Source organism: Triturus cristatus, chromosome 11, assembly GCF_964204655.1.
Source record: "Triturus cristatus chromosome 11, aTriCri1.1, whole genome shotgun sequence".
NCBI lineage: Eukaryota > Metazoa > Chordata > Amphibia > Caudata > Salamandridae > Triturus > Triturus cristatus.
The window spans coordinates 271,510,741-271,537,844 of record NC_140594.1 but is presented as its reverse complement, the minus strand read 5'-3'; the positions used below and the strand labels follow the sequence as shown (position 1 = coordinate 271,537,844).

The 27,104-nt window shown below is 45.1% G+C and overlaps 1 protein-coding gene across 2 annotated transcripts in view; it reads right to left on the bottom strand.

Annotated features, from left to right (window-relative positions):
- SMTN (smoothelin) overlaps nt 1–27,104 on the bottom strand; it is a 981,050-nt gene that overhangs the window by 178,503 nt on the left and 775,443 nt on the right. For both annotated transcript variants that reach the window (XM_085636208.1, XM_085636207.1), the window contains exons 16-19: nt 20,139–20,199; nt 9,757–9,912; nt 9,521–9,644; nt 9,287–9,438 (exon numbers count right to left, since the gene is read on the bottom strand). In XM_085636208.1, the coding sequence (XP_085492334.1) occupies nt 9,287–9,438; nt 9,521–9,644; nt 9,757–9,912; nt 20,139–20,199 (493 nt within the window). The remainder of the gene's footprint in view (nt 1–9,286; nt 9,439–9,520; nt 9,645–9,756; nt 9,913–20,138; nt 20,200–27,104) is intronic.

Sequence of the window (27,104 nt, the reverse complement as noted above, 5' to 3'; positions counted from 1 at the left end):
ATTGCTTGGATAAGTATAGCTCTGGTCTCATCCAAGACTATTGGCAGCACTTGCATAACCGAGTCCCACAAAGTATTGCCCCGAAAGGCACATGTTTTTCACAGACCTCAGTGCTAGGCTGGCAGAAGAGAACACCCTCTTACCAAAGGCATCAAACCTTTTGGATTCTCTATCCAGTGAAGTGGTAGGAAATACGTCAGAAATGATTGGGGAGGTGGAGGCTTGGACTAGCAAGCTCTCTGGGGTGGGGTGCCGGGTGAGTTAACTCGGGTCTCCAGGAGTGGGCAATGGTGGACCAGGCCCCAAGTAAAACATTGGTGAGGGGTTCATTGAATGGGTGTAGTGGTTCAGCAGGGATAGCTCCCCGCTGAACCACCTCTGTCAAGACACTCTTCTTGACTGCCACTGAGGGCAACTGAAGATTCAAGACCTCAGCCACCCTCCGCACCACCATTGGAAAAGAGCCTCCCTCCTCAGTAGCCCTGGTAGTAGTAGAGACCAAGCCAGTGTCTGGTGAGGTGTCTAACCCACTGGTGTCCACCAGTTCCTCGTACCAGTTGTCCTCTGCATCATCTAGGGGGTGATGACATGCATACGGGTCCTCAGACCCCTCCCAATCGTCTCTCTTTCCAGGCCTATTGAAAGCATGAGGAAAAGGCTTTGATTCGGAGAGCATGGTACAGGAGTCCGGAATGAAGTTGGGGTCAGCACCACGACTAGGCTTCAGTGACACTAGGAACAACAGCACTGGAGTGGGCTTCGTGATGGACAGGTTGCGGTGTGGTGGGTGGAGTAGCTTTGAATTAACACTAGATCCATGGGGCCGACTGGTGCCAAGGGCGAACCTGCTAGTGGGAACCTAGTAGGGTCCCCTTTCAAAACTGTGGGGCCCGAAAGCACTCCAGAGAGGTTGGGTCATCCTAATATGAGGTGCAGGGCCTCATAGAACTCCTTGAGTTGGGTGGGGGTCGCCTCAGCACCAGGTAACTCTAGGATGCACGAAGTATACCCCGGCACAGGCTCCGCAGAGAAGCGAGACTTCGAGAGGTGGTTTCACTCTCGCACCTCATCTGATGATTTGGACCGGAGAGGAGAAGTCTAAGAACGCTTCAACTTCTTTGACTTCTTGTGCTTATGGAACTTAACTGACGATTTAGACTGGGACTGTCGGGAGCGGCTCCGCGAGCAGTCCCGGGACCTTCTGCGTGCCTGGGCTTACGAGCATCGCTGAGTCTTCTGACATCAGGTGGCGAGGAGCACTAGGCAACATTTCCTCAGCACCTTCTAGTTCATTGTGCTACAGTCCTTAGAGTTGTGGTCCCGCTCCAAGCACCCCAAACAAACCAAGTGCGGATATGTCACAGACATATGCCTTTGACAGGCATCACAGCGTTTAAAACCTGTTATTATTTTGCACAAAATGTCAAAAAAAAGCTCAGTCAAAAAGTGACTGCTGGTTGTTCTTCCAGATCGGCGTTTTACTGGCATAGCAAGAAAAGAACTGATGGCAGCACGCTAGGGTGGTGCCTGTATAGGCACTGCACAAGTCACTTCCTACACACACGCTGCCCACATGGAGGCGAAAGACGCCACCTACTGACGCGAAGAGTACACTCAAGAATGTAAGGACACCAGTGGATAATTATAAGGCAGCTAGAAGTCTATCAGATGGCAGTGGTATGCTTATGCTGTTTATTGAAATTGTTGTTAAAAGAAAGAAGTTACGGAGGAGTAAGATGATCACTGCTGCCAAGCATACTAGTTCGTTAACTCTTCTCAGTTCACTTTGTTACAAAATGTTGGTGCGACAGGTACTCCATGTATCGGGGAGGTGGATAGTTCCAAAGCCATTACACTGAAGTATAGGGAGAGAGTTGGGGCAATGACTGTTGTTGGGGGTAGTGAGTTATTTTTTGTGCCTCTTGACCACATGGCCTGGAAACCAAGTAAGTACTTGGACTGGGATGATTAGCATGGCTCTTCTTAATGACTTACAATGCAGTGAAGGCTACAAAACACTTATTGAAACTTTATGTGGCATGTGAAGGGCTTAGGAGGCAGGGATAAGAGGGGAGTGGTGATATCAATGCTACTCATGACCAGACCTTACATAATAGTCCTACAAGAAACTCACTTGTTCTGAAATAACCATCTGTTTGTTTGCACACACGAGATAGATGCGTGGTTTCCAAGGAATGGTGATGTTACTCCGGAGGAATGTTACATTTGATGTGGACAAGATGTGGGTGGACTCCCTGTCTGCGAGACAATGGTATCCAGAACAAGGGTGTTTGTAACCATCTATAAACCTTCCTTACAGTGGTTCGATTTTGTTTTAAAATCAGTACATTATTGGCACTCCTGAAGGGATTTGGGGATAGTAGGAAACTTCCATTTGGTGATGGAGGATGCAGTGAATTGTTTTTTGATGAAAGGGATGTAATGAGGTGAATTAAGGATATTTGAGAGGTCTTTGGGCCTGAGTGATATCTGTTAATGCGTACAAGTGGGCCAAAAACAGTTTATCTATTATTCAGGCTAGCATGTATCCTACTCCAGGCTAGATTATTTCTTAATCCCTTGTAGTGTCTTATCTTGAACCACTACTAAAGAGTACCCTTCGAGACCATGCATCCCTCAGTAGGATGATAGAGACATGCTTCAGAAGATAGAGAGAATAATTACTTACATTCTGGGAGCTTTGGGACCACATGACCTTTATCGTAGAAGAATATTTTAGTGAAAATGTGAGCACTATGGAATCCAAGGCCGCCCACTTTAGACCATATTAAATGATACGAAGGGGTCAGGCCATCGCTAAAGTGACAGAAAACAGAAGAAGGGTAATGCAGCAAGCCAGAGCCTTGGAAAAGGAACTGATAACTTTAGAGGGCGAACGTGTTAAATAGCTGGACCATTTGATACAAACGCATTAGAGCTAAGAGGATGGAATATCACGGAGGACGCTGCTAAGAAGCACTACTTGCTAACCCACAGGCATTTGTATGATGCAACTTAGGGACTTTGGGAAATCTCTGAAATTAATCAGTTTGTAAAGCCACCCTAGAGGAGGAACTGACAAAAGAATACACAGTTTTGACCAAATACAGTCAGGAAAACTGCTGCGTCCAACTGAAATCTTGGCGAAAGTCTTAAAGACTTAGCAAATATTACAGTAATAAACAAGCTAAACATTTTGAAGGTGGTTAGGGTAGAAGGGCAGCTCAAAACAGACCTCACAATGGCCACAGTAGTACTATTTGAACGTTAACCCAATACCTGGTAGAAACTCTATCCAGCCACAGATTCCTTATCTTAGAATATCCCCCAGATATCAGACTGGATCTGGAAAGTCATGAGCAATACCACCGCACACTGGTAGGTTGCGTTGAAAGGCTATGCGTCAGCGTCCATGCTGGATGTGACCTGCGCGGTGCCTATATAGGATCCACCCAGCGCACGGACCTCAGTTTCATGTTTGACTATTTTCGCACCAGAAGCAGGGAGCCATGTAGGAGGTTTTCTGACCAGTATGCAGATTATAAGGACCTACAAGGACCTTGTTAGGTGGAAAAATCCACTAAGCAATTGCCCTTCCCACCGAGTCTGTAATGTCCAGCCTGCATCTGTTGGTAAACTTTGCTCTGTCCCTTTCATTGGTGACTGGATGGATCAAGATGGCTCGAGCCTCCTCCAAGACCATAGGCAGCACTTGTGCAACAGAATCCCAAGTATGGCTATACTGGCCCACAAGGTTCACCAATTGCAGTTGGTGAAAGTGAAAACCCCCTTCCCGAAGGTATCCAGTCTCTTGGATTTCCTATCTGGTGTAGTGGAAAGAAATTCGCAGGGATGCACCCTGGAGATTGAGGTCTTCACCACCATGCTCATAAGGGTGGGGGACTGGGAGAGGAAGACTGGGTCCCCAGGACCAGGCCTGTAGTGGTGTGAAACTGTTGTGTGAACAGGAGTACCCATGCAGAGCTTGCCTTAGCCACAAGCAGGACATTAGAGAGGGCATCATTGAAGGGCAGTAGGGGTTCTGTGTGGGATACCCCTGACTGAAGCACCTCAGTCAAGACACTGATCGTGACTTTCACAGAGGGTAGCTGGAGGTCGAGGATCTCAGCCACTCTCCTCCCATTCACAGAAAAAGATGCCCCTCCTCCACAGCCACACTAGAAGGGGAGACCAGGCCAGTGCCTGGTGAGGTGTACAGGCAACTGGCGTCAGCCAGCTCCTCATACCAGTTGTCGTCATCCAATCAGGCGAAGGTGTCACAAACTCCTTGCCGTACGTATTAAAAGTCCATCTTATGAGCATGTTTGTACCAATAAGGTTCCAATGCAAAAAGAACAAGATATGTTGTATTACTATACTGTCTTTATTGTTATTCTTTTGCGTGCTTTAACACTCATGCCAGTAAGGAGCTTTGCTATGTAAATCATTTGTTTGTGCTGACACTGATGACTCATTCATTGTTTCCCTTTGGCAAGAGATGTCAGTTCAGGAACATGCTCAAATGACCTGCAGACCCTGATGATTCATTTGTTTGTGCTGGCTTTGGTGACTTCATTGTTGTTTCCCTTTAGCAGCAGGTGTTTGTCTGGAACATGCTCAACTGATCTGCTGACCCTGATGACTCATTTGTTTGTGCTGACTTTGGTGACTTCATTGTTGTTTCCCTTTGGCAGCAGGTAAAAGTTCTGGAATATGCTTTAGGGCACCGCCTTCTGAGACAGCAAATCTATTAAAGAGCTTGCGTCCTTTCACCTGTGCATGCTATTCATGTTTGGTTTTGAAAGGAGCAGGTACATCGAGGAGCCAAACACCCAAGAGGTTTTCTCGATTTCAGAGAGCTATTACGTTTTTTTACAGATCACAGCTGCATGTTTTTCTTGACACCGTGCTGTCTATCTGTGTGCTTTCAGTCCCCGCTCACCTTCTTCAGAAGTTCAGATGAGGTACTGCCTTCTGGAGCTCAAGCAGAAATTCTTTTGGCGAATTGGGAAAAAACAGCACTCAGGTAAGGCAGCATATTTAGGTCTGCACTGGTGGTTGGTGAAGGGAGATCAACAAACCATAGCACAAAAGACACATTGGGAACTAATTCCTAGAGATTTGTCCCTCTGTAGAAATGTGCCTTTGGATATATAGGCTTGTTTTGGGAATTCACAATAAACCTTGAAAAGAACTGTTACAGCTTTTGATTACAGAATATCAAGAACTTTGTGTTATTTAACATAGGGAACTGTAATTCCGGCTTTCCTCTCTAAGTGGAAACAACCAACATTTTCTTGTGTTAAAATGTAAAAACAATTCTTCATGAAATTAGAACTAAGAATTGTTGACTAACCTTTCTCCTTCTAGGTCTCCTTTCCTTCAGCCCCCCCCCCCCCCCACCCCCCATTTGATCATATCGATACTCTGGTGAAATATAAAACGCAGAGTCAGCGCTGCCAGAAAGAGGGCATCTTGAAAGCATCGCTTCAGAGGAACAGGCCCTGACAAAGGGGTATTCATGGGATCAGGGTAGCCATGAGATAAGGATCCTCTGATCCACCCCATTCAAAACCACACAGGGCATGTCAAGGAGGCGAAGGTGTCAACATTGAGCGACGCCGGTACAGCTCCGTATCAGAGTCTTCGATGACTATAGGCTCGGTGTGGCCGAGACGTTTCGGGGGTACTGAAAACGGCACCATGGAGTGGAACCCCAGTGAAGGTCGTGGATTCGTAACTGGAGTCGGTACGGATCCAGAAATGGATCTAGAGGGCCCAACCTGTGCCAAGGGTGTACCTGCGGGGGAAATCCAGCCAGGCTACCTCCTAGACCTGTGAGGCCCGAAGGCACCACAGAGGAGTCAGGCTGCCCAAATATAAGGTGCAAGGCCTCATAAAACTCCTTGAGTCGGGTAGGGGTCGCTCTGGCTCAAGGAAATTCTGGGAAGCATGGAGCAGACCCTGGCTCTGCGAGTGGAGTGTGGGGGCGGAGCCTCGACTTGTAGCTTCATTGCTGCGCTTCGTACAGTGACTTGGACTAGTGTGGCAAAGTCAAAGAGCACTTCAAATTCTTAGATTTTTGGGTTTGTGGGACTTACTCGATGGTGACTTTGACTGCAATGAAGACCGACGGGAATGACTCCACAAGCGCACCCAGAACCTTCAACACAACAGGGACCTGGAAAGGTGCAGAGTCTTCTGATATTGGGCTTCACCTCCTGAATCCACTTTGGATTCATGGCGCCACAGTCGGTACAGTTGTGGTCCAGCTCGAGGCACCACACACAAATCAGATGGAGGTCCATCACAGCCATTTGACTGTGACAGTCTTCACTAAGTTAAAACCACCTTGCTTAAGGGACATACCTAAAGCACACTGGGAGCAAAAATGTTCAAAAGAGTCGGCAAAATGTCAAAGTGGCCAAAAAGTGTCTGAGGGAGCTCTTCCGGATCCACACTGGGGTTGTGCCTTTATAGGCACAGCGCACGTCACAACTTGCGTGGACTACGCTTAAGCGGAGTCGTTCGAAGCCACTTACCAGTGGCAGAGTTTCTGCTCCAAATTTTCCAAACCCAGTCTAACACCATGGGAATATTCTAAGGTAAGGAATCCGCATCTAGAAGTCGTTATCAGATAGCACATTTGAAAGCCGGCAGATAGATGCAACTTGTACTAGCCTATATCTTTACTTAATCATGAGGTCAAGGTGCTACCCGGTAGGCTTTTGAAGGTCGTAATCCACCTCGTACTTCCTCATCAAACAAGCTTTTTGTCTCAATTAAAACTGCACAGGTTTCATAACTGTATACAATAGCCCCTGAAGGCCGACAAACCTGCTGTGATCTTATCTCTAGACATCGAATAGGCATTTGATTCAGTGGAAAGGCCTTTTAGGTTCAGGCTGCTGGAAAGGATGAGTTTTAGCATAGGAGATTTGGATTTGATCAAGCGGTTACATACAAAACGCTAACAAATGATTAACAATCTGGTGGCTGAGGCACTATAACATAATTTCACTTATCACTGGTATTATTATCCACAATGGCATTAATTTGTGAGTTGGTCACAAGAGCACGAGTTAAAGGGATCTACTACCACTATCCCTTACAACAAGACAATCACATTGTCCCTCCAGTCAATCAATTACAAATTTAAACTGAGCACTCAAAATTCAATAAACAGTTCATACTGAACTTCTTCAGGGCTTATGTTTAATGTGTTCTTGTTTTGTTAATACTGGTAATACAGCAGCTATCCTCACAGAGGGAGAACATTTACCCAATTGCATTCTCCCAAAATCACTATTATCACACAAGAGAAATCGGGCAAAGTAGAAGAAGGAGGAAGCTGGACAAGGTCCGGCTAAGTTGCAACTCCCTAGGTAAGCCAAGGTATAAAAAGATATTGAAATAGATGCCTCACTCACGTTATCGTGATATTCTTCATCATTGGCACCTATCCACACCCTGGTAGGGTGGTACCACCAGGGCAGACTCAACCAAAAGGATTGGAGTTTCTAGATAAGTTCTTGCTGGATAAGCAGGGATCCAGATAGGGAATAGAAAATTTAAAAATACCTCCAGGTATACCCAGAGAATTCCTTAATTTGTAGGGTACCTGGTATATGGGTAAAAGAATGGGTTTTTTAGGGTTCTTCTTGAATCAAATTTTTCAGTCAACCCTGGTATGTATGCGCCAACATGTTTCAGCCGACGCTATGAGCCCCTTCCGGGTCTGGGGCCTTTGTGAGGGCTAAATGTTTAGTGTGTGTCCCTGCAAGTATTATGCATACATTCCACATATGTGAGGCCTAATGCTCTCACCAGACTTGATCTTCAGTCACTGAAAGTTACCCTCATTCTGAGTTGTTTGCGGGTCATGCGTGTCTGGAGCGTGGTGTAGTCCTATAGTCACACTTGCGTCAAGGATCCTACACCACTTGTGCATCTACATGACACTGCTTCTCAGACCACTGCCGGCAGGGACAAACACTAAACAATTACCCCTGACAAAGGTCGCAATTTAGGACAACCTGTGACTGGCTACAAACACAGACTCCAAGGAACAGCAAACCACTATTCAGGCGCTTACATTGCCAAACAGGAAACTCTTTCTTTTTAATTTTATTAAAGCAGTTTGTGTTCCCTTGAAGGAACCCATGCTGCTTAAAAAAACACAAACGTTTTCTGTTTGGGAAAACATCAGAGGGAGCAGGCAGTGGCCTGAACCTCTGCATGCTTCCCACGATTCCCAAAGAGTTAGGGATCCAAATGGGACCCCTTGCCCTTTACAAATCAGTTATCACCTCAATTGAGTTGCCAGTAAATGATCAATGGTTTGAGACTGTAATTTCTTTTGAGACCCTGAGATGCCCAGCATACCAATTATTCATTAGGTAGGAATGCGACTTTCACGCACTTCAGAATTGCAATTCGGGTTGCCAAACCCATTTTGTCAGTTGGGGATGCACATCTAACTAGAGAAATGGGTTTAGTACAATGTAAAAAAACATTTTGAGTTTGCAAACCTTGTGATTTTGCACAACAAATTGGTTTCATACATCTGGCCCGACATTCTTTAACTGTCATCAATAACTATGATTATATGAGGAAATATATTCATGCACCAACAAAACTGTGTTCTGCATTGGTTTACCTGGTATTTTAATGTCACCAAGGATGCAATGCTCCAGTCCTGGGATTATCGTTTTTTTGGTGTGTGAATTCAATTGGAGCCACTGAAGTGAACCTGGGCTACAAAACCCAGACTGCATTAGGTTATTATCTGAAATCCGAGAAGGAGAGCACATAGTGGGAGTATGACATCATTATAAACACATTGCTGTGGGATTATGCATACGAGGCACTAGTGTTCGGTAACTATAAGGTTCTGTTAACTTAAAACTGAAGAACTCTCGATGTCACCTGGCAGTTTCCTTGCGCTTATTGTTTTCCTTTATACAATGAAAGTACTTATTATGTAGATATGTATTTATATTATATGCCTGCATACCTATGATAGCAAAGATAGAATGCAGATGGTCAAACCATGCTTGCCATATCTACTTCCATTTGAACAGGAAATCCCACCGGCAGCAATTGGCGCCTAGGTTTATTATTTTCTCGGAGCATGAAACATTTTTAAAGTATTTATCTATGGAATACCATTCACTTCAAGAACAAATTTGCATCAGTGCCATATAATTCTATTCATGTTAATAGATCTAATTTGTATTTATTCCGACTTGGCCACGCAGGCCCTTACCATACAAGTAATACATACTCTGCAGTGGAGAAAGCCAAATCAAAATTCTTGCGGCGGTTTTGAGGATTAAGATCATTGAAGTCGAAGGCCTCCGGGAAGAAGTTATGGACGAGTGCACAGAAGGCCATGCCATCACTCCAGCTTGACGAAAAGTTCTGTATATTCACATTCTGTAAAAAGATAATTATTAAACTAGTAACTAAAGATCATGTGGGTATTTTTCTATGGTAACACCACCTACTGAGTTCATACCTCATATCCACGCGTCTTGGCTTTGCACCAATCCAACAACATCTGTTTAATACTGTTAGCATTAGGGACACCAAAGCCAGAAGACTGGCTGACAGCAACTCTGGTGAAAGCTGGGCTTGAAGGGCTGTAAAGAGGACAGAGGGAATAGTAAATTTAAATCTGTGACTTTGATAGGATAGTCATGCCCTTAAAGAGCACAGGTAACATCCATGTTACACTGCATTCTGAAGCCTCACCTTCCACTCTCTTTCTCAAGTTTGTCAATCATGGCTTTTCGTGCCTGAGTAGCCGAGGTCTTTGGAAGGGTCTGAGCTTTCATTAATTCCTTCTTTCTCTCCAGGGCCGCTAGGTTGCTAGCGCGAGATGCCGCATCATCCTCCCGATCAAAAATGCTGAAAAATATAAACATCACTTGAAGGCAAAAAATTATGCAAAACTTTACAAGATCAACTGTCTCAATAGCTACAATCTTCGAGTACCTTAGTTGCAGAAACAATCAACAAGAGGAATTACAATCTACATATATTCCCTTCCTTATGCATTTATAAACTTTCCTTGTACTTATGTATCTTTATATTTATTACTTTGCTTCTAATTCAGCATATCCAATGTACTACCCTATATCTCACCCTATATCTCTTGCAATATATCCTCTACCTCTACTCTGACTCATCTCAAACATCATTCTACTAATCTTTCCAATAAACTACCCAATTTCTCACCCTATACCTTTATCAATATATCCTCTACCTCCACTCTCTCATCCATTACAAACCCCAAACTACTACAATGATCCCCAAAATAGCCCTTTCTAGACTCTTCCCGCCTCAACCCCTCCTTGCATCATCTCATGCGTCTTTTACAATTCAGATCTCCACAACAAGCATTTCTAAACTCTTCCCTCTGACTCTTCCCCTCCTCTTTACTCATCCCAAACCCCCTCCTACTGCTATGAACAACAAAAAAAAACAAAAAACTTTCTAGACCCTTCCCTCTTCTATCCCCCACAATCCTTTTCAATCCAAATAACAGACTAACATGATCACCGCTCAAATTAATTTCATATTTCCCCTGACTAATTCATCACTAATCCTTTTTTGGTTACGGAGTAGCGTGCTACTCACCTAAAAGCACTTCAACACCTCATCAGGGGTAGCAAGCGCTATATAAATGCAAACCTTTTCCCTCTTCTATCCCTCCACTACCCTTCTCAACCGAAATAAAAGGTTAAAATATCCACCGCTCAAATTAATTTAATATTTCACTATACTAGGTCACCACTAATCCTTTATAGGTTCTAGAATAGTGTGCTACTTGCCGAAAAAGCACTTCAATGCTTCGTCAGGGGTAGAAAGCGCTATATAAATGCAATTACAATACATTACAACAGATGCCGACACATTTCGAACACTGGAAATCAATTCCGAAAGAATAGTAAACTTTGACACAGCAAAGGGGAAGCTGAGCCTCAGTCAAGAAATGGTCGGACTGGCCTGTAGGGCAATTAGGCAGTGCCAGATGGCTAGTCTTGCAGATCAGTGTGTGGGCCGGTGTTTTAGAGTTAACATGCCTATTTCATGGTCAGGTGGGCTGGTTTTTACTGTTGATTCCCTTCATTCTGATTATACTACATTCACTGCTTGCAGAAAACACAAATGCATGCAGTCTCCTATACTTTACAAAATACCCATACAGTGTTTCTTTACAGGTTAAAAATGATCTGCAAATGCAGACCACTTTTTTTGCTATCTGGGGCCCTATTATGTATAAGGGTACACTTTCTTGTTTGAGCCCTGATGCACGTTAAAACAGGTGTGCTAGGCGCAAAGAGAGAAAGTGCGCCCTAATACATAAAATGTGCTTCCCCTAGGACAGCCGCAAACTTGTGCTGCCCTGGGGAAAGAGCATTCAGGAGAAATACAGAGTGGCTTTGAAGCAACGGCTCCGTGTTTCACTGTGCAGACAGCAACCCGCCTACACTTTTAAAGGGGGTTAGAGATTCCCTTGCAGGCGGGTGCAGTGAGTAAATGCACCCACCTGCAAGGGGATGTCTGTGGAGTCCATAGGATCTCTTTTCCCCCCTCCAGAGGGCTACTATCAGGGGGCGTACTGACAGTGTGTCATCTTTTAGGTGGCGTACTCTCAGTGCGCCTCCTGAGGGCTTATTTGTCTCTATGCTTGCATCTGTAATACGATACGGGTGGAGACGCAAAGGTATTCCTTCATTTGCATGGGGCACGCCCTCTTGAGAAAGTGCTGGCACTGTATGTGCGTCAGCGCTTTCAGTATTACAGAAGGAGCCCCTTCTATAATACCAAAGTGCCCAGGTGGTGTGCAAAGCGGGCATAAACACCTGTTGCGCCCCAGGGGTACTTAGTGTAGTAAGGCCCCTGATGCGCTAATGAGGGCCACTTTTATTTTGGTGCCCGGGCCTAATTTTTGTCCCTGTCTGACCCGGAATCAAGAGGATCCCCCACACCCCACACCCACCACCAAGGGATGCAATCAGCAGGCAGGAGCAGCATAATAGCAAGTAAATGCTACTAAGAATCACAAATAGGCGTTCAGTTACTTATCTTTGGTTTTGGTAATGGTTTTTCTGGTAGATACTACAATCACCGAACATCTCACTTTTTGAATCCCACAGGCACCAGACTGAATCTCAATTTTTTCTGCAATAGCTGCAACACACTGGAAGGTGTCACCTCCACACTCTACAATGGCCTAAATTTACCCCTAGAAGTTACACATATAGGTGCCACCATTGAATTTGGACACCAGTTATCAAGGTTCCTTCTGTGCCTTCAGATGTAGATCGATTGACAAATGGTTGTTGGACAGAGCGTACAAACTAAAGTGGCACACTTTGACCTATCAGAAATCTTCTCCAGAGAACAGTGAGGTGGGCAGCCGGTGAATAATCAGAAGAGTATTCACTAGAAGAAAACTTTACTTACCTTTGGTAATGCTCTTTCTGGTAGATTCTTTTTCTAACTGCAGGTTTCTCAAATTTAAAATATGCCCAGGCCCCAAACTGTTTGAATGTTTCATTATAGCTCCTGCGCACCAGTAAGCGGCATCATGTAGCTGTGTGTCAAGTCCGCTCGGGAACAGAAGTGAGGACTGAAATCGCATAGAGGAGCCACCCAAGCACACTGTCGGATTATTTCTGGACACTATCTGCACAGACCCAGAGCCCAAACATGTAGCCGCATCGTGGAAGGAGAACAGAGCAGCACAGTGGGACCAGGACCACGTGTCCCAGGGGGCTTGGCGTGACTCACCTGCAGCCAATTCACATCCGCGCCTTTTTAGCGCCTCGCGCGGGAGCCGCATCGTGGAAGGAGAACAGAGCAGCACAGTGGGACCAGGACTACGTGTCCCAGGGGGCTTGGCGTGACTCACCTGCAGCCAATTCACATCCGTGCCTTCTTAGCGCCTCGCCGCTCCCGCTGGCGCGGGAGCCGCATCACGGAAGGAGAACAGAGCAGCACAGTGGGACCAGGACTACGTGTCCCAGGGGGCTTGGCGTGAATCACCTGCAGCCAATTCACATCCGCGCCTTCTTAGCGCCTCGCCGCTGGCACGGGAGCCGCATCATGGAAGGAAAACAGAGCAGCACAGTTTGACCAGGACTACGTGTCCCAGGGGGCTTGGCGTAACTCACCTGCAGCCAATTCACATCCGCGCCTTCTTAGCGCATCATCACCTCCGCAGCGCGGACGCGCGCGGACGTGTGCCGGGCGAATCCCGGGCCAAGGGCGGGCCCGTTTAAGCCCGTTCAAGGACGGGACGGGCCACCCCTCTAACGTTCAATATAAGGTGAGGGCAATTGTCATTTGGTACTACTTTAGCGCTTGTCCTATTTTCACTTGGATATTGTCTGTGGATCTCAGCTGAGAATACAGTAGAGGTGTAAGACAATTGCTATGGCATCTCTTACTACAACTTCCCAACGAGATAACAGTGTGACTAGCGCTAGTGTGGGCGGGGCAATGATGGGCACTCTGGATAATTTTCTCATACGGGTGTCGGCAGTTCTGGCTAAAGATATCGAATTGACAGAAAAAAGGCTATCCCTAGATACTGTCTTTGACAAGCGATCATCTATGGGAATCCTGGCGAGGGTTAAATCTCCGGTTCTTATAGATACAGAGCCAGATGAGACACTATGCTCCGTGGATAAAGTCCCAAGTAGCCCACATTTTCTTGGAAATGATTCTACTGGGGTTTCGGTTCAATTGCCTACAGCCATCCCGGGGAAGACTATCAAAAACATTACCCAGAAACTTCGGACCTCTCCTATTATTAAAACTACATCAGCACTTATAGCCAAAAAGGGTACGATGACTCAATCTAAGGACATGTCTGTGGAAAGTAAATCTTCGGGTGATAAAATCCCAATACAACCAAAACTCAAGGGCAAAAAAAGGAAACTGGGAAACGATCGAACAACCAAGGAGAGTACCATAAATAAAGATTGTTCTGCTCAATCTTGCTTAGCAAGTAACGAACTATCCCCAAAGACGGGCGTGGAGAATGACCCTCTAGTGGAGCCGGGTCCTTTGTTTTGGAAAAAAATGGATGATATGCTCAAAAAGTCGATTCATCCCCTCCATGGAAGACTGGACCGTATTGAATCTAGACTATCATGTCTTGAACTCTCGCTTGTATCAGTCCAGAAGAGTTTGGGTAATCGGATTAGCGAGCTAACTAATAATTTGATGTTATCTGAATGCCAAAATGTCGTGGGTAATACTCGAAATGGATTGCCCAATAGTGATAGTGCTCCTGTTGTAAATATGTCCGAGTCCCCGTGTGCTATTACAGATAAAGCTGTTGAGGTTAGGCAACATGACCAGGGAGTCAAGGAGAAAATAGATGGGTCAAGTAAATTGGCATCCAAGGAGGGCATTATACCAACTAAACCCGCAGAGTATGTGTCAACAAATCTACCAACTGTTGAACTCCCTCCTGAATCTGTCCCTTATGTGGTTATATTGGCTGGGATACCACCATTAGGGAGACAAATACAGAACTAAGAAATAAGTGTACATTTTGGCTCAATGTGAATAGGCAGTTGCCTGTACATAATAGGGCCGAGATTTTGACTGTGAGAAGAGTAAATTGGGTGGGTAAAAGTGCAAAAACACTCGGGGGGATTGTGTAATTGTTAACTTCAGGAATAGGAGATGTGTTGAACACATCTGTAATCGGCCACAAATAGACCCCAGATCACGGATCCAAACACTTTCACTTAACTATTTTTACGTCTCTGGGCAAAATCTAGATAGAGAAAAGTCCCTATGGAACGACCATTTTAGTTACCCAAACGCACGGAATCTGAGCCTTTATAATAGGTCTTCTGTCTTGTCAGGTCTAGAGGAGTGCGATTGACAGCAAACAGAGTTAGGGGGTGAGTACTCAAGCTTTGGTAGAACTAAAAGACAATCTGAGTTAAATTCAATGGTAGGGGAAGGACAAGCTAAGGAAGGTATAGGATCAATTATGGAAGGGTTAAGTTTACAGGCTAACTCTAGTATTAGCATAACCTTACGATCTGATGTAAATTGCTGCCCCCACCCTTGCTCATATAGGGCAACTAACTCATTGACCCCGGCCAAGTATAAAAAGTCTTATTCTAGAACTGTTACAACTAGGGATCTAAAATTTGATGAACCCCAAAGCAGTGATGGAAACCTGATGATATATTCTGGTCCTATTACAGCCCGGTCATCATCAGTTAAGGAATCACTAACTATTGATATGCACACAGGGATATGCCCTAGCCCAAATGTTGTTAGAACTGTGACAAAAGAGGGTACGCAGACTACAGCTTGCTTGACTTCATTGGTGTCGTGGAATCTAGCTGGCATTGGGCCTAAGGCTGCCTCACCATGCTGGTTAGAGTTTATTAATAAATGTGATATTTGTCTCTTTCAAGAGACCTGGTCTGTTGAACCAGTCTTTAATCCAGGTTACTTAAACTTTTTTGTCCCTGCAGTGAGAGGAAACAGGGGACGCCCGAAGGGAGGATTGATAATTTGGGTCAAACAGCATCTGAGCGCCAGTATTAATTTATTTCCATCAGGGCATAGCGATATAATCGCTATTAGGCTTAATATGTTGGGTGACCTAAAAATTGTTATCTTTAATGTGTATGCACGAGGAGTCCCCGGTGGGGTTTTGCCATTAATTGCGGGCGCTTTTAACACAACTTTTGAACCACTTGGCCTGGGAATTGTAAATATGTCAGAAGAGGAGGACATCAGATGGGGTGTTCCTGAACTGGAAGAAAGGCCTTCAGTTAAATGGACCGAGGCTGCGTTGTATTTAAATGGGCTTTGCTTAGGTAATCAACTAAGGGCGGCAAATGGTCGGACATTGTCTGATAGTAAGCAAGTAAAAACTTATGACAATGGGATAAGGTCAAGTAATATTGACTATATACTCGTCCATTTGAAGCTCTGGCATACCCTGGTGGACATGGAAGTTAGGTCTCGTATTGAGAGTGATCATAACCCCCTTGTAGCATCGTTTAGGTTTGGGCAGGAGGGAATAGTGATCCCAAGTGAAGATTTACTTGCGCCCCAGACCATTTTATCAATTGATGAGAGTCACCTTAAGTGGTGCAAAGTGAGCAGACAAGCTGACACACTATCTGCTATTAAAGTTCAGATTGACATGGTATTACTTAAGATAGGAGATGATGTATACTCTGGGAGGAAGTCCTGCCTATTTGAGGATAATCATAATGATTTGTTTATTAATCTCAAAGCCCACTTTTGTAAACCTGGTACCACTATGATAAAGGAGAGTAGAAAACCAGAGAGGTGGTATAATAAATCCTGCAGGGAAGCCCGGGCTGGATTGAGTTTAGCATTAAAATCAAGGAAACAAGAGATAATTAAAGCAGCCCGTTGCAATTATAGGAAAATATTCTGCGGGGCAAAAAGAGATTGGGATGACCAAGTATGGCTGAATCTCAAGGATGCATGTCTCTCAAAGAACCAGGCACTTTTTTGGGACATCTTTAAATGGGAAGGAGGTGGGCTTGTGGATAGTCCTCAAAACAATGTGCCCCAGGGTTCTTGGGTTGAATTTTTTAAGCCTCAGTATGCTAATACTGAAGGCAATTTAAGTGGGTCGGCTCCCAATACTAAATTTTATGAAGGTATTGTTTTTAGCTTAGGGGATGTGGATAGGGCATGGAATACTGTAACAGCAGGGCGAGCAACAGGGATGGATTGTATACCCGCTGATTTATAACTTAGCGATAGAGAGAGATGGCGATTATATATTAGCTATCTATCTAATGCAATTGCCCAGGGAATGGCCGTCCCTTATACATGGAAAGGAGCAGAAATTGTGCCCATTTATAAAAAAGGTGATAAATCTCTAGCAAGTAACTATAGGCCTATTAGCCTGATCGACTCATTACAAAAAATAATGGGGTGACTGGTCCTGGGAAAGATCCAGGACTGGATGGAAGAGGGGGATATCCTCAGCCCTTTGCAAGCTGGATTCCGCCCAAGGACTAGCACGATAGATCATGTTTTTAGATTTATTGTCTTATATTGGCGTGTTGTGATTTTGGGCAAAGGTGTATTATATGCAGTTTTTGTAGATTTAAGGGCAGCATTCGATCTTGTCCCGCGGGGGAAGCTCTGGCAAGTACTGGAGGAATTAGGTATGCCCCTGGAACTGTTAACCCTGATTGCACGCCTTCACGAGGATACCTATGCAAGGGTAAGATGAGGCAGGCAGATGGAAGTTACAGATGTTTTTCCGGTTTAAAGGGGAGTGAGACAGGGTTGTGTGATGGCGCCTACCCTCTTCTCACTCTTTATAAATGGAGTAGCAAGATTCCTCTCCATAATTCCCACTGATACCCCCGTGCTGGCAGGAGAGTGAGTCCCGGTACTTATGTTCGCGGATGACACTCTAATAATATCTAAAACCCCAAGTGGGTTGCAGAAGGCACATCAGCGCTTTGTGGAGTTCGGCGACATGCAAAGGCTAGAAGAGAAAAGTGCAAAAAAAAAATTTAAGGTCCTCACTGAACCGAGATGTCAAAAACGAACAAAACGGTTTAAGGGAAGTATATATATGGCCGATTGTAGACTAGAGTGGGTTGAAGCCTTTACTTACTTAGGGGTTAACCTCCAGAGTGATAAGTGCTGGAATACGCAGTTAAATACAAGCACAATAAGGTTTAAACAACAAGTAGGCGCACTACTGAAAAGGTTTAAGCGCTCCTTCACTAAACCGATTAGATCAGTTTTAGAGATCTACGGAATGAAAGTATTGGGTTCTGTCCTGTACGGGGCTGAGTTGTGGGGATTTTCTAATATTAAGCAGTTGACTATTCTAGAAAATGAGTTTTTGAGGAAAGTCACCTATGCTCCCCAAAGCACGCCTATAGTTCCTCTGTTTTGTGATCTTGGCAAGAAGTTTGTGTATGATCTTGCCTCACTGCGACCGGTCTTAAACTGGCACAGGATATGGACAACACAGGAATTGTCTCACTATGCAAGAGGTCTTAAGGAGGTTATTGAGAAGGATTGCTTCCATAAAATTAAGTGGCTGAAATGAATTAGATCTCTTCTAGTGAGAATGAGGTTGAGGAATCTGTGGGATGACCCAATTAATACTGCTTTTCCTTCTAAGGCAGAAATTAAGAGAATATATTGGGAGATGATTTTTACCGAAAGGTGTTCTGTAAATGTTTCTGCTCATCTCACAGTGCGTTTCCTCGAATTTAAATCTTACCCACTATTGGAACCCTATTGCGATGTAATTGAGAAACCACTAGATCGGAAGCTTTACTTTCAATTCAGGATAGGAACCCTTCCTATTAGGGCATTCACGGCTAGTTGGGCGGGAAACGATGCTAGTGATAAATGCACTAAATGCAAGGATAAGAAAGAAACGATGAGCCACTTTTTGTTTTTTTGCCCATTATATGCAGCATAAAAAGAAATAAGTGGGTTAAACCACTATGCCGTCTCATTGGCCTAAGGAGACATGAGGAGGCATTAAGAATACTATGCACTGATCCTTGCCTCCCAATAGCACTAGCCATGGCAACATTTTTGAAATGGGCATGGTTGCTTCGAGCTAAGGAAGATGGCTAGGTTTTCGAAATCCGACCTGCACTAGGATATGGAGGCATCGCCCTAGGTTTATAACTGAGTTATGGTGATCTTCCTTCCATCCCTACTTTTATGAAATTCACCTTATTCGACGATAATTATATGTAGTTTAATTGCTTTTTATGATTTTAGCTATTTATAAACTTGTTTTTACTGATATGTAATATGTTCAATGTATATATGTGATACTTTTATGACTTTTTGTCGAATAAAGTTTATGAAATGAAATGAGATTCATCTCCTTTCCAAAGAGTATTGTTCATGTCAGCGTGCAGAGCTCTAATTTCTCTTTTTAGATGGGAAATGAAGTCCATTTCACAGAACAGGGAGGAGAGAGGGCAATAATCTGTGGTTAGCTAGAGTATCCACCCGAAAGCAAGTAATTTGTTCTACTGATGTATAGTTCTAACAGCAGATTATTCACCTTTAGAATAGATAACAAAGCAGTACCTTCCGGGTGGTGGGTGTCAAGAATTTTTAGCTCAGCATTGCCTCTTTGAAAGCCTCAATTTAATTTTGCCAGATAGACGATGGCCTGGGAAAATTGGGGCGCATCAGCACTCGCCTCAGAATAGATACAGAATAGGATGCTTCCGGCAAAGCCATGTCTTTGAAACAAATATTGAATGACTTCTCCCTGGAATGGGGGCAGTGAGAAGGAGTGGAATAAAACTTGCATTACTTGTGTTTGTGCCAAGACTTGTCCTTCAACTTCATCTTGAACTTAACAGAGGAAAGCGATCTGGACAGGGAATTCATGTTTGTGCGCTTGACAACATCCAGATTTGCGTATCGTGATGGCATTAAGATGAACCAGGGAACATTTGTTATATGACTGAATCATGTTGGAATCCTAAGTACCGAAGGCAGTCATTGTGTGGATCTGCGACCAAAATCTGTTCCTTGCAGGAGCAGCATGGCTTAAAACCTGAGGTCTTTGGAGGGGACCTTTCCCTACAACAACGTTTCATTTAGGAAAAACTATTTAGAAGACAGTAAAATAATGAGAAAAGCTGGGAGTGGAGTTCCAGGTCCACATTGAAAAGTGCAGAAAAGAATGAACTGGTATCAGTGAGCAAAGCGGTCTCCAATACATGACTCAGTGTCATCATTCACAGAAGTGTGGCAATACTGTCCAGACTCCAAAGGCAATACACTGACGCTATTGCAAGAAAAATTATGGATCTAGTCTGGAACTTGGCAGATTCAAACGGTGATGAATCGAAATAGTAGGAATCTGCAGTTATCAGTATTCATCAAAAATAGTCAACTTACTAAATGATCTAAGTATTGTTGACCAGACAAAAGAAATGTGCAGTCATACTTTCCAATCAATAAAAAACAGAGCACCATTTACCAATGAAAAACAAAGTGACAAAAGGAAATTTTCATTTGCAGGAGGCACAGTAATTATATCAGGCAGAACAGATGTGAGTTAACAGGCCATTAATTGCATTGCTTACCTTCCCACCTTTTTGGAAGTGGAACTGAAGGAAGCTTTCGTCTGAACAATGGTTCCTCCACCTAGTAAAATAAAGATAAAAGAAACATTTTTATTATTGTGGGATATAGACAATCATTCTTGCGAAGGATTCTGTTAGCTGAGATAATTCATTCTAATGGCTAAGCTGGTGACATTGTACATGGGGGCCTAGGATTCAATCCTGAATCCAGTACTTGACTGAAAATCATGTGATTCTGGGCTAGTCGTTTACCCTCCCTGTAATGGAAATTGTAACTATGTGTCAAATGTAATATAATTGAACAATTCAAACGTGTAGAACCCCAACTGATGTACAGAATTGTATACTAGCTCCCAGCATGTCCCATTAATTTATCGCGCTGCCTTGCAACACAGTTAGGATTGCATTTTATAAATACTGAGACATGCATACACAAATATTCTTATTCTAGCCTTCTGCACATACTTTAAAATCCAGAGGAACCCGAAAAAGTCCACGTTTGATCTGATAAATTTACTACCTTATGCAAAGTCATCATTATTATGAACTTAAAAAGCCCTACTAACCTTAAGGTATTCAAGTACTGTGATACATGTCAGAAGAGACAAATCACAATAGCTGTGTGTTCAAAGATTCCCTCAGAGTTGGATACTCACTAGTCATTAGCTCACACACATGCATATAGCACTTTTTTCGGTACTGTTTTACAGGCTGAAATTATTGGAAAAACAATTCAGCAGGAGCTTCTACTGTCCACAGAATTATTATTTTTTTTGTACATGAAGCAATACATTTAAAACTAGGCAAGGACTGTAAAATCTTTGCGCCACCTAAGTAATGGACAAGAACTCCCCAATAATATGAATTATAGCTCACATTACTCTGTTACCAAAGATTTGCACATGTCTTGTTGACAAGAAATCAATGGGCGGAAGCCAGCGGTTTTAGATTGCCATCTGTATTAATCCTACCAATAAGGTATTGTTTATCTACCTGCTCAGCAATAGGCACATTTCACTTTCAAGAGATTCCTTTTGCCATATCCCTCTGTCCGGGGTGAGCTACTGGAGAAGAATTACCGTGGTTCGTATTTTAATTCCTTTTTTTGTATACTGAACCCATGTTCATATTAACACTGTACTGTACTTTATGATATCGTCTAATTATTATGTTCCAATCGATTGTAGTGATTTAAATTGAACAAACAAATTAACTTAGACTCAGATACTCACTAGTGGACTGCAGAACCTCTGATAGATAAACATTAAAGATATCCAAAGAATACTTAAGAAGGCGGACTGGACATTCTAAAATGTCGCATCAGTACCCCAGCGTGATTGAATACCTCTGAACGCGTAACATTGGATGCAGAAAACATTCAACACACGACAGGCAACACAAGAGTGAATTCCATCTGAGAAGCCAAATGGCCATCACCACTGAAAGGGATACATTAGGTCCATTAAAACGCCACCCATGCCCAAGACAACACTTCAACCTAATTTTCCTGCACCACAGAGATCAGGAAGAAGATAGAGCTATGACTGCACAAAAAATGCATTACTGAACAATTCCCCATATACTTAAAGATGGAAGACGGACAAACATGAGTAATTTGAACATAGAGAATGTTACTGAATTGTAAGTAAACCATTCTTCTAATGAACCAGTTACTTAACTTCAGTAACTCCCTGTCTGGCAGATATACGGCAGATCCATAAGATTTTTCAACATAGTCCCGGAGTCTCAGTAGGTGGCATTGTGCTGGTCCCTGTCGATTCCACTTAGCCCCAGAAGTGACTGCTGGAGCAGCATAGCATATATGTGCCACCCAAGCATGCTGATGTTAGCTTCCTTGAGGGCGCAATGCACTCCTACGGACGCAGATCCCAAAAATCAATTATCAGTGCCAGTGTGCAGAGCTGTAATTTGGGACATTTTTAGATGGGAAAGAGCTAGTTTTATAGAACCGGCCGGTAGGAGGGTGGTGAGGAATCAGTGCTTAATTTGTGTTGGTGGTTTTCGTTGCTCAGCACAGGCAGCTATTTCATGTGGCGGGGTCAATACGATTTTTCTCCCCTGGGCAATAGGCCCGGTAATCATTAAAAATAAGTTCCTATTCTCCTTCTGTGTTTGCCTGGTATGTCCTCACAGAAACCCTCACCCTGTTCCAGGCATATCATGTCACGAAGACGACTGCGGATTAAAATTTGGTTTTGGTTGGGAGCAGCGGGATTATTTTCAGTGGTGGAAGCAGCCTTGCGTGACATTACAGGAGTGGTTTGTTTGAACAGCTGGAGTAACGAGGCAGCACTCCTAAACAGGCGCCTGATGTCGCGGCGGAGGTGGGCCTGCTTGGACCCCATCTCTGGCCAGAGCAGCTATGTATGTAGAAGTAGGTGGGCTTCCTTGGGGGAGCAGCTGCGCACGGGCTGTTGACTGATCTCTCCTCCGCTACTGTGGCATCGATCATTGGAAGGGGGCCGGGGGGCACTCTTGCTGCAGACCCGACCCTCTCCACTGTAGAAGGTGACAGGTTTGGAAGGGCAGTTCCGGGCAAAGCAGGTCGTGATGTTTGTGTCTCCTCATGCCTCCAGAGAGCCGTTTTGCTAATTAAAGCCCTCTCGTTACTGCGGCTTAACCGTTTGCTGCTTTTGTATTTTTTCCCGTATTGTTGGGACTACAAAGCTTGACACCAGTTGATCAACTGCCTCTGCTTTGCCCAAGCACAAGAGTTTCCTTTCTTCCTCGGAGAGCCAGTGCCCTTCTTTTCGTATCAATACTGCTCCTGTCCCAGGCCCTTCACAAACTCTTTGATTGGGTTATCTATGTTTTCTCCTGACGACTGAAGGAACCTGAGTATTGTAGACGCTGTGTATATATTGTCAGTGCTGTGATGAAGATTCTATGGGCCAATGTACGTCTTGTTTTTTGCTTCCTACAGGATCACCCTTTCCTATGCATATGCACTATTTGGCTAACAACTGTCTGTTGCTACATATAGCCCATTTTTAGGTCTCGCCTAGCGTTGCAGCCCAGGCGCTGCTCGCTTTGCGAGGCATGCTGTATTAGGTTATTTTTAAGAAGTGTTGTGGAAGCTCCGCCCATATTTTTCATTGGCTGGCATCATCGTCCATGGTAAACGCTGGCTTCTGGTTGATAATAGGGCTTCTTAGTCCCTCCTTGTTACCGCACTGTCTACTTTTGGGACCGCCCATCAGGACGGGATCTTTTACTTGCGGCGTTATACTGTCTCCTTTAATTAATCGGTGAGCACTTTTTTTAATTGCAGGGCAGTCGCTTTCAATTTAGCGGCCACACTTGTTTTTAATTGCATTTAATGCGTCTGACCGTATGCGTGTTACTTGTTTGAAAGCCGAGCGCAGAAGGGCAGTTAACCGTGAAATAGGTTAATTTGAAAGATGCCCGTGACTAAATAAGCGATTGCATCTCAAGCAAAAAGACACTCTGTAACCGAACAACAGCAAATAAAGTTTACACACAGGTAATGCGCAGCTAGAATACATGCATGCGAAAGAGAAGTAGAATACATGCATGCAATAGAAAAACATGAAACGTAAACTACCCTTTCAGAAGCACATACTGGAACAGAGTCCTTAAAGACACCGGGATGTGCTTAATGAAAACAAAATGTACTGATGTGCGTGTTTCCGTATGGGTTTGCTGTTTCCTGTCACGCTTGCAGTCCCTGTTCTCATTTTCCTAATAATTTCCCTTTTCACAGGTTCGAAGGAGGATTTTGATTGTTCACGTGGCTTTTAGAGAGACACTGAATGTCCCCCGTATGCAGCGAGATCATATCTGGGACACTATGATAGCGACGAAATACAAGGGTTATTGCTCATGTAGGAACAACAACAAAAATATCTGCGTACGCCATTAAATAAGGCTCTATCGAAGCAGCGGAGTATGTCATTATGCAGAATGGTTGTAGTGATCAATCGATATATAAACAAGGGAAACAGGATTAAAATATGATGGCTGTTGAGATTCTTTTGAGGGACCTAATGTCTCTTAGAGATATATCGTTACACAAGTAAGTAACTTGTGCATCTGAAAGAGACACGTTAGTGATAGATTCTTTACCTTAGAATACATACCCAAGCAATACCAACCCCGGTGGCGGGTCTGCGAAGTGAGATTACACCAGAAAGTCACGGAGAACTGAACGGCCAAAGAAGCCGTCTCTCCGGACCCGACTGTCAAAGCAGTAGTGCTTAGTGAAAGTATGCAACGAGGCCCAAGTACCCACCTGACAGATGTCTTGCAGGGGGACACCGCGTCGAAATGCTGTGGTAGCCGCTGTCGCACTGGTAGAATGGGCGCCCAGCCCAACCGGAGGTTCCTTTTTAGCCAGAGAGTAACAGGCTTTAATGCACAAGACAACCCATCGGGAGATAGTCCGCTTGTGCACAGGCCGGCCTTTCTTGGCACCCACATAGCCAACAAAGAGCTGGTCATCCACTCGGAACTATTGTGTGCGGTTGAGATAGAACGAGAGCGCACGTTTTGGGTCCAGACGGTGGTGCCTCTCTTCTTCTCTTGAAGGGTGCGGAGGCGGAAAGAAAGTGGGCAGAGTTACAGTTTGCCTGAGATGAAAGGCAGAGGCTACTTTTGGTAGGAAGGAGGGATGTGGTTGAAGCACAACCATGTCCGGATGAATCGCCAGGAAAGGAGGTTTGCAGGAAAGAGCCTGGAGCTCACTCACCCGCCGAGCGGAGGGGATGGCCACCAGGAAGACAGTTTTCTAAGTCAGTAACCGCAAAGGACAGTTATGAAGAGGCTCAAATGGAACGCACATCAGATATGTGAGAACCAGGTTCAAGTCCCATTGAGGCATCACATAAGGAATAGGAGGGAAAAGGTGAGTAATGCCTTTGAGAAATCTATTAACAACCGGGGACTTGAAAAGAGAGGGCTGATCAGGCAACCTAAGAAAGGCTTAAAGAGCAGAGAGGTAGCCCTTGATAGTGCCCAAAGCAGAGCCCTGCTGGGCCAAAGAAAGGAGGAACAATAGGACCTCAGAAAGAGGGGCAGCAAGAGGATCAACAGATTTTGCTGTGCACCATGCCGACACATTTTTTCCACCGACAGGCGTATACCGTTTTAGCGGAGGGACGCCTGGCTGCCAGAATCACATTACAGACTTCGGGAGGCAAGTCAAATGGAATCAACTGTCTGCACTCAATCTCCACGCAAGGAGGTGGAGGCTGGACAGGTTTGGGTGCAGGACCGTCCCCTGTTGCTGTGACAGGAGATCCTCCCGAAGAGGCAGTCGGATTGGGGGATCCACGCTCATACTGAGTAGCTTGGGATGCCAAACTCTTCGAGCCCAGTCCGGTACCACAAGAATGACTTGGGCCCGGTTGCACCTGATCTTCTTCAGCGCTCTGGGCAAAAGTGGTACAGGCGGAAAGGCATACAACAGACCGCAACTCTACTTGCAACGAAAAGCGTAGCCTAGCAAGTGCCGCCTTGGAAACTCCAACGCGCAGAACTGCTGACATTGCGCGTTCTCTTTGGTGGCGAATAGATCTAACCAAGGTTCTCCCCACTGCTGAAAGAGACCTTGCACCACCTCCAAATGAAGATGCCATTCGTGATCCAACATGCACCGTCGGCTGAGTCCGTCCGCCCTGTCGTTCAGGGTACCTGCCAGGTGTTGAACCACCAAGGAAATGCCTTGACATTCCAGCCATGTCCAGAGACGCAGAGCCTCCTGAAATAGGGTCCACGACCCCACCCCGCCCTGCTTGTTGCAGTACCACATGGCGGTGGTGTTGTCTGTGAACACCTGCACTACTCTCCCCTTGACAGAGGGAAGGATGGCTTTGAGTGCAAGTAGGATCGCCCTGAGCTCCAAAAGGTTGATATGGAGCTTGGACTCTGCCGCAGACCAGAGGTCTCTGATCTCCGCCTCTTCCATGTGACCGCCCCATCCCAGGAGGGACACGTCTTTCACCACTGTGTGCTCCGGTTGGGGAAGGGAGAGGGATCTGCCGCTGACCCAATGCTGGTTCATGAGCCACCACTGCAAGTCCTGTGCAGTGCCCTTCGAGATCTGGACGTAGTCGGACAGGTTCTCCCGATGCTGCGTCCACTGGAACTTCAGGTCCCACTGCAGAGCCCACATATGCTATCTGGCATGATCGATCAGCAGGATGCAGGAGACCATGAGGCCCAGCAGCCTCAGTGTCTTCCTGACCGAAACCCAGGACCAGGGCCGAAAGATCGGAATCATAGCCCGAATGTCCCAGACTCGCTGTTCCGGAGGATAAACCCGAAACTGCGCCGTATCCAGAACTGCTCCGATGAAGAGGAGCTTCTGAGAGGGAATCAGGTGCGACTTCGGCACGTTGATGGAAAACCCCAGCAAATGCAGAAGTTCGGCCGTAGTCTGGAGGTGGGAGACGACTGCCTGTGGCGAACCTGCCTTCAACAGACAGTCGTCGAGATAGGGGAAGACTGATACCCCTGATCTGTGAAGATGCGACCACTGCCATCACTTTCGTGAACAAACCGAGGGGTGCTGGTAAGGCTGAAAGGGAGCACAGTGAATTGAAAGTGCTCGTGGCCCACTGTGAACCGTAGGTAATGCCGGTGGGCTGGCAGGATGGAGATATGAAAATAAGCATCCTGCAAGTCCAACGCTACCAGCCAGTCTTGCGGGTCTAGAGCAGACAAGACCTGAGCTAGTGTGAGCATCTTGAACCTCTCCAGCGATTGACGTTCTGGAGGTTTAAGATAGGGTGCAGACCTTTGTCCTTCTTCGGAACCAAGAAGTAGTGGGAGTAACAACCACGAACTACTTCTGGCGTCGGAACGTGCTCGATGGCCCCCTTGGCCAAGAGGGCCGTAACTTCCTGCTGGAGAAGTGCAAAGTGTTCCCCCGACATGCGGTGGTACTGAGGTGGCATGGCTGGAGGGGTAAATTCGAAGGGGAGG